We start from the raw sequence: 10,031 nt of genomic DNA on the forward strand, positions 1-10,031 counted from the left end.
GTTTTATTAATCATATTTGTACAATGCGTATTTTGGGAAAATAAACATGAAATTAACATTGCAAGACACACTGGCGTGAGGTGTTGTAGCTAGCTTTCTTTTAATTCTATTCCTGCAAATCGCCAACTAAACAGATATAGTTAGTATACAAATTTGGAGAATAGAGTTGCATGATAAGAGATTTGCTTTTATACGAATATCATATCTCTAATATATGTATATATATGTATAATATAATATAATAATAATATATAATATAAATAGTTAAAGTCGCAATATATGCATCTTTAATTTTTGGCGTAAATCACGTTTAAAACCTATGAACTATCATAAATTGCGCGCAGATCGACATGCTTATTAAGATATTAAGAACAATACAACAAAACAAGAACAAAAAACAAAAAAAAGTAATTATTACCGTTTATTAACAAAGTTCTAAAAGTCGGGATTCCGCGCTAGAAAACGCGAATAAATGAATGACGAGCGAACGAATCACAGTAACGACATTATTTTTATCATTTTACGAGTAATCAAGCCTTACACACACGTCATTACAATTATGTACACGAATTTGTCGATAGACGTCACACGAGCGCGATACAAAAATCGTCGGGAATCGCTGCAGCAAAAGTGAGACCACAAATTGGCAATGATCGAGCGACAAAGAGTGCGATGTTATGATTCTGATAATTTTCACAATTGATAAAGTTGAGTCAAGACTTGATCAAATCTCAAAAACCTCACCCTTTCGTTATTTTTTAAATTTCCGGGTTCCAAAAGTTGCAAATTTTACATATGCATATATTTTCTACTTTATATATGTATATTTATATAAAAATTCCAATATTGTTTTAAATTAAAAGATACTTTTGTGTCCTTAATTACTTCAATGTAGAATCAAAACGGAAAATTCCATAAGTATATATCCCACAATTTAAAAAATATAACGTAAAAAGGCAATCTCTCTCTCTCTCTCTCTCTCTCTCTCTCTCTCTCTCTCTCTCTCTTTCTCTCCTTCGTTTAAAATAAGTAATTTTAAATAAATAATTGCATACAGTTGAAACTGACTTATTATAAAAATAATTTTTTGTTTTTTTTTGCAAAAAACGTCCTCTTTCAACATTCTTTACTCATTTGATAAAATCAGTTATGTGAAAGAATATTTTCCTGATTTTCCATTTTGATAAAGACGACACTGTCAATTCTTGCCTTCACTTTATCAACACCTACAAAAATAATTTTAATAATAGTCATCTTTCTTTTTCTGCAGCGCATGCACTCGTTCGTCAATTTTCCAGTGTCATATCTTATTGCTAATACGACGCGGTTCCTTTACAAAAATAATTATCTTCTCGCTTTTCCTTGAATAAATTCAATGTCCACTACGCTTATCCAGCATCCCAAAATCGCCCAATTCGTCGCCCTTTGTCTTCCGTTGCGAAAATTCTTACGCTATTAAATACCAATTGCTAATCGCTAATCGCTAATCGCTAATCGTTAATCACTAATCGCTCGAAAATGAAGCTTTATCCTCCTAGTTATTATTTTTTACCTTAACCCTTTCGATCATACATTGCACTCTTCGAGAAACTACTCGGTGTAACTTTTACCTTAAAATCGTATTTTTTCTTAAAACAAATTTCCTTTAGTTTAAAAGAGACGTTCAAATATCAATATATAAATAAGCTAAAAGTCGCTAAAATTAATTTTTACGTTAACACATATATGTTAAAGCCTTTTTCGCGTCATGGAACCGAAAGGGTTGATTGAATACTCTGTCTATTTGCGTTTTATCTATAACTAGACTTACATAGACATCCGATATAAAATAACCTACTTAAATGCATTTGGCATGTTTTGTTCTTAATTCCAAACTCGCCCGCTTCAATCTCCGTCATCGTCATCATTCGCTATCGATCTACTACTATCTCAGTGCTGTTGACATAGTCATCCTCCCGGACGATTAAGGACTGGTTACGTCATCATCGATTAGCACTCTCTATCACGCAAGATTAATTATATATTATTCTTACTCTAACTAAAAGGATAATATCTAAAAAAAGGACGAATTGCAGCCGGGATTTTAATAACTAACAAGTCCTCCAGATTAACTCTAGAAGTTAATACTGGTAAGTAATTAATTTTTGCAGATATGAATTTAAATCCAGTTTTATTCTTTAAAAAAATCTTTTGCACACTTTGCGATTATATATCTGTCTTTGGTCTTTTTCAGCTATTCAATCTTCAACTGTATTAAAAATTGTATGGAAATATACGTAAATTTAAAAAAAAGTTTTACACCATTTCACACTATTCTGTGTTGAATTATCTACAAGATTCGAGGATCTCTTTCTGAATGGCATCAATGAAAAGTATTATAACTGCACTTTTTAACACCTGTACAATTATTTCCCAATACTACTTTGTCGGTAAAATGCCTTAAAGAAATATTATAACTTTCTAACCCATCGTTTTATATTTCATTTTTTATTTTTATTGTAATTAATGACCTGAAAACTTTCAGAAAAAAATAGAAATTATCGATTATTGTAGCTTTTCGTTAACACTGTCACTACTGTCAATCTAAATCTGAAAGTTCAAAATCTAAGGATTATGAGATCGTTTCTACCATCGCAAAATGTTTAGTGTCATTCTATTTAGCCCTTCGTAATTTCAATTTAATAAAATTTAAAGCGACGCGAAACTTTTCTCGCGTGTACACAGTCATTAAGAAAATAGTTCTCAACTTCGATGAAGCTCGCTTTTTCAATCGCTACGCAAGAGTGTCAATCAACTTAATGACTTTAAACAATACCAATACCACAATTGCCCCATTTTTAAAGCGTTTGAACTTTGGATTTCGTCGCTCTGGCGCGAACTAGTCGTAAGTCAGCGTCCACACACCTTTGGCGAATCACCTCGACTCTACGCTACTCGTTATCACTTCGTCCTGGTCGTGTTCAGTACGCCGCTTGTTTTCACGTGAACATTTTGCCTGTTGGATTTGCCCCTGCTAGCAATCGTCGAGGCGTCGATCACTGATCTTCGGCTCCTATCTACTTTTTCCACCCTCTCTACTTTTTCCACCTCCTCTTCGTCCCTTCCCTTGTTCACCTCAGATCGCTGAGTGCGACCCGTCGACTTGTACGTGATCCTCCCGGTCTTCGCTTCACTCTCGTATGTCTTCCTCAACGGCTGCGGTGTATAATACAAGCTAAACCGTTTTGTCCGCGTTGTCGACTTCTGTCTCGTTTCGTCGCGTAATTCATCCGTCGAGCTAAACTTCCGCGTTGTGACTTTATCACCGCTGCCGCCGCCGCTGCCGCCGACTTCCTCAGGCGATCTCTTCGTTGCGCATGAAGAAAAGCAACTGTATCTCTTGCTCTTGGCATTTCTGGGATCTATCTGACTCTTCCTATTAATGTATCTTTCCTGTCGTAGCTTCACTGGCTCGTTCTTTCCGCATTTACCCATTTCTTGAACCCTACTAAACGGACTATTGCAGTTCTTTTTGTCGAGCTGATTGTTCGATTTAGGTGATCTTAATGTATTCAGCACAGCTATTCGGGTTTGCAGTATCTTCGTAGCAGACGTATTCTGATCCTGATTATTCGTGAGCTTGGAAGATATCTGCGATGAATGATCCTTGAGACAGTTGTTCCGGTTCGTGTACCGAAAACTCACATTCTCGAAACTATCAGTCGATTCCATGCTTTGCGTCGAGCTCGATTTTGGGCCACGTGCCAATCGCGCGAATTGAATGTTTACAAAGCTGTCAGAAGTCTCGATGTCATTGCCGGTCGAACTATCGCCTGTCAGACTGTCACTCGATGTCGACGCAGTCGCGTTGCTGTTGCGAAAGTCATCGCTGTCGAATCTGCTTTCACGACTCATCTCGTACAAGTTCTTTTGGTTACATGTATTTTGCCGATTCTTGACGATGGATTTATTCGCCGACTTCGGCGTTTCACAATTTGAGTGAAAATATTTTGGCTCTTTTACCGAGTTTCCATTTTTCTGATCGCCTCGATGATTCCTAGAATCCGTGACTATCTTCTCGGCGATTTTGCTGCAATAAACCGGTGAATTGCTGCGACAATTGCACGTATTTAAATTCTCTGGAATGCTGTTAAGCGACGAAGTAGCGCTTTGCGATTCAAGACGACGTCGCGGCCTTCTGTTATAGTTTAGATTATCTATTAAATCGTGCATTGATCGGCTCAGACTATTGATGTCTTTCAGACAGTCGGAACTAAGAAACATTAAATCGTTTTCGTTGCTATTGCCGTTGGCAAAATCAATTTCATCATGATTTCGCTCATCCGATTTTCTCTGGGTATTGATGAACTCCGGTGCGTCGCAACGATCAATATCATTTTTCCACTCAGCTCTTGTTCTGGTATCGTCATCCTGTCGTTGACTGCGCTGCTTCTTGAAGTCGAACTCAAAGGTAGCCAATCTTATCGGCTTACGCTGCTGATTCCAGTATTGCTCCGCCGGTGCGTCGGCAGCAGTTGCTGTTGTGGTCTGCTCGCCTCCTAGAAAGCTCTGCTGATATACAGAGGCGGGACAAAAGAAAAGAAAAAGCACTGCTACAGATACAGCAAACCACTACAAAAGCTTTCTTAGTCTTGTGTTCGAAATAAAGCCGACAAAGCGTGAAGGAGGCAAGTAGGTTTCTGATCACACCACGCTCATAACATGGAAATTTTGTTCAGCGTATAAAGTAAAGAATCATAACGAATTATTATTTTTTAACTAAATTACATTTATAGAAGAATATTTATAATACGTAATCTTTTTTTGTAATTTATAAAATAAATGCTATAGTCTAGGTCTAGAGCTGTTCATGTTTTTGATTCTTTTCCCGAAACTATATAAATATAAAATTCTTTATGGATTAAGTAATAATAAAATTAAATAAATTCAAAACTCGAGACGATTTCGTTGACAAAACTTATTGTTGAAATTCCAAATGTTACATTTATAAACCCGCTCTGAACTCTTTTCCAGTGTAGTGTGGCGTGACGAACTGAAGGGAGCTGAAGGAATCGTGCCCAAAATAATAAATGCAATAGCGAATGTGTCGTGTAGCCGAGAACCACCTGATAAATTCATCTTCGGTTACTGTGAGTGAGAAAGGGGTTTTAAGCCATGCTGGTGCGGCAACGCGGTGATTTCTCTAACTTGTGAGGTACAATAACAATGTCGTATGTCAGTGATAGTTACCGCGAGCCACGGATGATCTAACACGTCCTCCGCGCTGAAGCGAAGTTCTGGCTGTGCCTGCAACATGTTCGAGATGAGCTGCTTTGCGGAATCCGATATCGTATCCCAATACGGCGATGTAAATTCATATTGACCGCTCAGAATACGCTCAAATAATTCTTCCTGTTCGTTATCTAACGATACGAATGGTGGAAAGCCGCACAAGAGAATATACAGAATTACTCCGGCCGCCCATACATCAATCTAAAAAACAATATATTTATATATACATAAGAGTTGACAAAAATATTTTTTTAAAAAAGACAGATATTTATATATAATCTAAATATATTTTTCATGTCTTTATAGATTAATATTAAAAATTCTTATATTTTTGCCTTTAAAAATATATTTTCTTTAAAAGTACATATGAGAAATGTGTTCCAACCAATTAATTTTTATAATAACTTTACTTGCTATACTTAATTGCTAAATTGCTTAATTGCTAAATTCGCTATAATAAATCAATATACCTTTAAACCATATCCGGTTTCGGCGAGAATTTCCGGTGCCACGTAAGTAGGTGTACCACAGACTGTGTATAAAGGTTCTCGCACTACCTGCGCGAGTCCAAAATCACCTAGTTTCAAGCACCTAACGTGACTGCCATCCATCTCAACTAAAAGATTCTCCGGCTTAACGTCGCGATGTACGATATGATGCGAATGTAAGTAAGCCAAGGCGGAAGTCAAGTGACTAATCATCACACTCGCTTCTGCCTCGGAGAATTTCGTCGCTACTGCGATTGCATCGAATAAATCTCCACCCTGAAAAAATATCGTTTCAATTACTACATCTTTGCAATTAAATTTTACATTATAAATTAAATTACAAATGTATCGTTTTGATTTGTTTTCAGCACTATTACGTTTCTTTCAATTTCGATGGCGTACCTTAACTAGTTCCATAACTAAAAATAGCTGATCGGCAGTATCTTGTTCCGCAATCAAACTGATTATATTGGGATGGCAAACTTGTCTTAGTATCGCTACCTCGCTGGCTAGCATTGTCTCCTTTCCTTGACACTTGTACTTATCCACAATTTTCATAGCGTATTCAGCTCCGCTAGATCTAAAATATTAAATTTTAATGTTTCGTATTAGATTTTTTGAACAAATAAACTAAAGGCCATCTCTGGCTAAATAAATTACAATATTGCATTACATTTTGCGTGTTAATTATATTTTTTTTATATATAAAACTTTACTATTATTTTTTGTACATATCGTACAATTATCTTCTATAAAATAACATCTTCTGATCTTCAAAACTATAGTTTTGATGTTTTCATAATTCATATAAAATTTCTATTTAAAAGTCCTTTGTGCTTTGTAATACTTACTTGTGAGTGCAATGCCTAACGACGGCAAAGTTTCCGTCTCCAATTATGTGTCCTACGGTGTAATGCAATCTCAGAGGCTGTGGCAGTATCAAAGATGACGGACTGGGAGTCCTGACTTGCGGCGTGGTAAGCGTCTTCTTGCCAGACTTTCTCGGCATCCGCGGCATCGGGCCGCTCTGTCGCTTGGAACTCCACGGACATCGGCGGAAACTCTGAACACTCTTACTCTCCTCGAAGTCCAGCTCAAAATCTTCCTGTACGGACTTCTCCGGGCCGTAAGCCACGAAGATGTCATCATTCTCAAAGAATTGCTCGAGCAAGGTCACTTGCTGACCTGACAACGTGTACACCTTCCTCACCGCCCCAGTATCGAGTTTTACCGCCTCCGTAATCGCTTCCATCGCGTGCTCGAGACTCGGCGCGTTGCGTTTATTCAACAATAACCGCACGACCTTACGTGGCTTGGTACCGTGGCGGATCAGCGTCACGATGCGCGCTTTCACGCACAACGGAATGGCGCTGGTCTGCCTACCGGTACCACCGCCACCACTGCTAGCTGCCGGCGACTGTGGCAGCCCAGACAGCGAGCTCCCCCGACGGACCTTGGACGCTGAATATTCAACCTTTTTAAAGATTTCACCCTGGCCAGACACCACGTAGCACTTGCCGTCCTCTAGGTCGCTGACGCTCTGTACCTTGTGACCATCCATGGTATATATCGTTCGCACCCCATTCGGCAGGGTAACACTCGAAACCAGGGCACGAGTCAGATCGGACGCGAGACTATCGAAGCTGCGATATCTTTCAGGTGTCACTGCCATTACCACACCTGTATAATATTTATCTCCATTGCGGAAGAATCGAACTCTCTTGGCTTTTTTGGTCGGAGGTGTTCTAAGGACATTTAAGCTGTGTCGCGATGTGATATCCAATATCCTCTCATCTAGACTGACTATGGTGGTCGAATTGAGTTCACTGGCACCACCCACCGAAAGGTTGCCACCGCTGGACGGCGAGGCACCTTGGCTCAGTGGTTCCTCCATCATCCTAGAGGAGTATTACTCTTATCAATGAAACAATACATACAAGTGTTAGTTGATATTTTTCAATGACATGTGACAATTAAAAGTCCTAGCTACTCTTATTTTATTAAAACTATCGTCTAATGTCTTTCACATATTGTAACATGTTCCTAATAGATTTTACACCTGTTATATATAATTAGTCTTTCAACATACGTATGTGCGTTGGCATGTTCCTAATATAATTTATACCTTATATATAATTAACAGAAAGCAAAGGTAATTGTCACATAACAATACGTTCAGAGTAAGAAAATGAATTTGTCGGAGGAATATTGAAAATGTTATTGTTTCGATAAGTACGTGATTATAATCTAACATTTTCCAATATAATTTGTTTTTAACATGGTTTAGTGTATACACATGTAATACATAATTAATATATAATCAATTACTGGCTAATGACTAAAATTACCTAAATAAAATTTTAATAGTTGCGTAGAGTGACGCATTCGAAAGGGAAATGCACAAATATATTATCCTTTAATAATTTATTATCTTTCAGTCTAACTTTACAGTTACAGACGTGTTGTAATGTAACGAAATTATAAACCAAGCCAGGCCCTCTTATCTGCCATCCCACCACATCCCACTACAAATATAAAGTCACCTGGAGATTATCGCGAGCTCGCGCTGCTGATAAATTAGACAGTCCCCCGGAATGGCATTCCAGCCTTTTTTACCCCCTCATCAGCAATAGCATGAGTCACGCTTTAGAAAGTGTACTTGACAGGTGCAGCGGGAAGTGCGGGAACGGGAATTCCATTTGGCGATCGTGAAACCGCTACCAGCTACCAGCTGCCGCGAACAGCACGCCAGACGCTTGAGACACTAATTTACGCCTAGTTGTTCGGGAATCGGGACTGATATCAGAGCACGACTAGCACGAGGACAGGTATGGACTATGGACGGGGATATAGGATGCTGCGTGGCTGTGGTGCGAATGCACTTAACCTGCTCTCACTCGCCCGTTAACGGGCGCCGTCCGCGGTCCGCCGTCAGCCGTCAGCCGTCGTCGACGAATAACGGAATAACGAATATGACGATCCGCCCGGTCGGCGCGGCGCGGCGCGGCGGTCAACCCGGTACGGTACACGCGTGTACGTGTATCCACGCTGTCACTCACCTGCTCGCAATCCGAGCAGAACGTGGTCGATCGTCTTCGTCTCGGTGGCACGGGACACGGGACGTGCAGCGTACAGCCGTCCAGCCCCAGTCGTTTGACGCGCGCGCGAGACAAGCCGAGCGTGAATCACCAATGATCACCACTGATTACCAATTTACCAATTCACTACCAGCGAGCTGACATTTTCGCAGCGCTCCGGCGACCGCAAACACTAGGCACTAGGCAGTGCAGTAGCACTTCAGAGTACTGTCACCAGGGTACCGCTTTTACTCGCGCATGCGCGCTGCAAAGCCTGCAAACTAAATTCAACATTCAATTTTGTAACCTGTTACAACTTGAAAAGTTTATTACATGAATTGCAGTTCCTTACAGGATTCGGTAACTTTTATTTTCAACGCCGGAGAATCGCTAAAGTATTCTTAAATTCAAAATTTTATAATCGAAAGGTTGCGATTGTCGCAAATTACTTTTATTGCTGAATCGACAATTAAATATTATAGTTTCTCATGAAATTCGATGTCGACGCTTTGCATCGTTAAATCACCGACGAGATGATACTGATGAAGATATATCAAAGACTATCAATCTTACAATTAGATAAATATGTGATTATTATCAGGGCCTTAAGAACCCGGAAATAATTGAAAAATATTAACATTATCTACATATAACTGTCGATTTAAAATTTTCGACCGCCGACTTATAATAAATATCTGAATAATTAGCTTATTATAATACAGTTTTAAATTCGTGATTTATTATATATATTATGCAGATGTTTCATAACTAAGCATCTAAGCATTCATATTTACAACGCATTAATATTATATATACAGGCTAGTACCTTCCATAGGAAGGTTTGGAAACACTCTATGACAGATGCCGTACGTGCGACTATTTACAGATAAATAGTCGCACGGCAGCGATCTGTGCATGAATATATCGTAAGACGTTCGAATCATCATATATATTTCCACCTGGGACACTTGCAACACTCTTGTACATGTCGAAAATATGTCGGATGATTATTTTGCGATACCGAAGTGCTCGGAGTTGAATTTGTTGAACAGCGAATCACAAGTCACAGGTGCACCTTTGGGAAGTTCTCCAGCAAGAATGGAAACGTATCCCGACTGAACTCCAAAAGTTGATCCACCGTATGCCGAGAATATGCAAGGCAGTCATTAAAGCAAAAGGTGTGGTTACTTTGAGG

General features: G+C 39.0%; 1 protein-coding gene across 4 annotated transcripts; it reads right to left on the reverse strand.

Moving 5' to 3' along the window:
• Positions 1 to 1,038: 1,038 nt before the first annotated feature.
• LOC112453291 (serine/threonine-protein kinase GG21441) lies at positions 1,039 to 9,241 on the reverse strand. Of its 4 annotated transcripts, none has more exons than XM_025013937.1 (6): positions 8,819 to 9,241; positions 6,611 to 7,657; positions 6,162 to 6,339; positions 5,742 to 6,035; positions 5,230 to 5,472; positions 1,039 to 4,551 (listed from the first exon to the last, which is right to left on the reverse strand). In XM_025013937.1, the coding sequence occupies exons 2-6, from the start codon at positions 7,654 to 7,656 to the stop codon at positions 2,941 to 2,943; spliced, it is 3,372 nt and encodes a 1,123-aa protein (XP_024869705.1). In that variant the 5' UTR covers position 7,657; positions 8,819 to 9,241; the 3' UTR covers positions 1,039 to 2,940. The 4 variants fall into 4 exon arrangements, with proteins under 4 accessions (XP_024869705.1, XP_024869708.1, XP_024869706.1 ...); XM_025013940.1 differs by having other exon boundaries at positions 1,039 to 4,548; positions 8,819 to 9,239; XM_025013938.1 differs by lacking the exon at positions 8,819 to 9,241 and adding an exon at positions 8,647 to 8,767.
• Positions 9,242 to 10,031: the final 790 nt, after the last annotated feature.

The sequence above is a fragment of the Temnothorax curvispinosus genome, unplaced genomic scaffold (genome assembly GCF_003070985.1).
Source record: "Temnothorax curvispinosus isolate PA1 unplaced genomic scaffold, ASM307098v1 QBEX01004244.1, whole genome shotgun sequence".
Taxonomy (NCBI): domain Eukaryota; kingdom Metazoa; phylum Arthropoda; class Insecta; order Hymenoptera; family Formicidae; genus Temnothorax; species Temnothorax curvispinosus.

Excerpts from the sequence above, each read along its gene's own strand:
- LOC112453291 (XM_025013937.1), bottom strand. The coding sequence starts at position 7,656 with ATGATGGAGGAACCACTGAGCCAAGGTGCCTCGCCGTCCAGCGGTGGC. Across the intron at positions 6,340-6,610 it reads GTTAGGCATTGCACTCACAA|ATCTAGCGGAGCTGAATACG; the intron begins GTAAGTATTACA and ends TTAATATTTTAG. Across the intron at positions 5,473-5,741 it reads AAACCGGATATGGTTTAAAG|ATTGATGTATGGGCGGCCGG; the intron begins GTATATTGATTT and ends ATTGTTTTTTAG.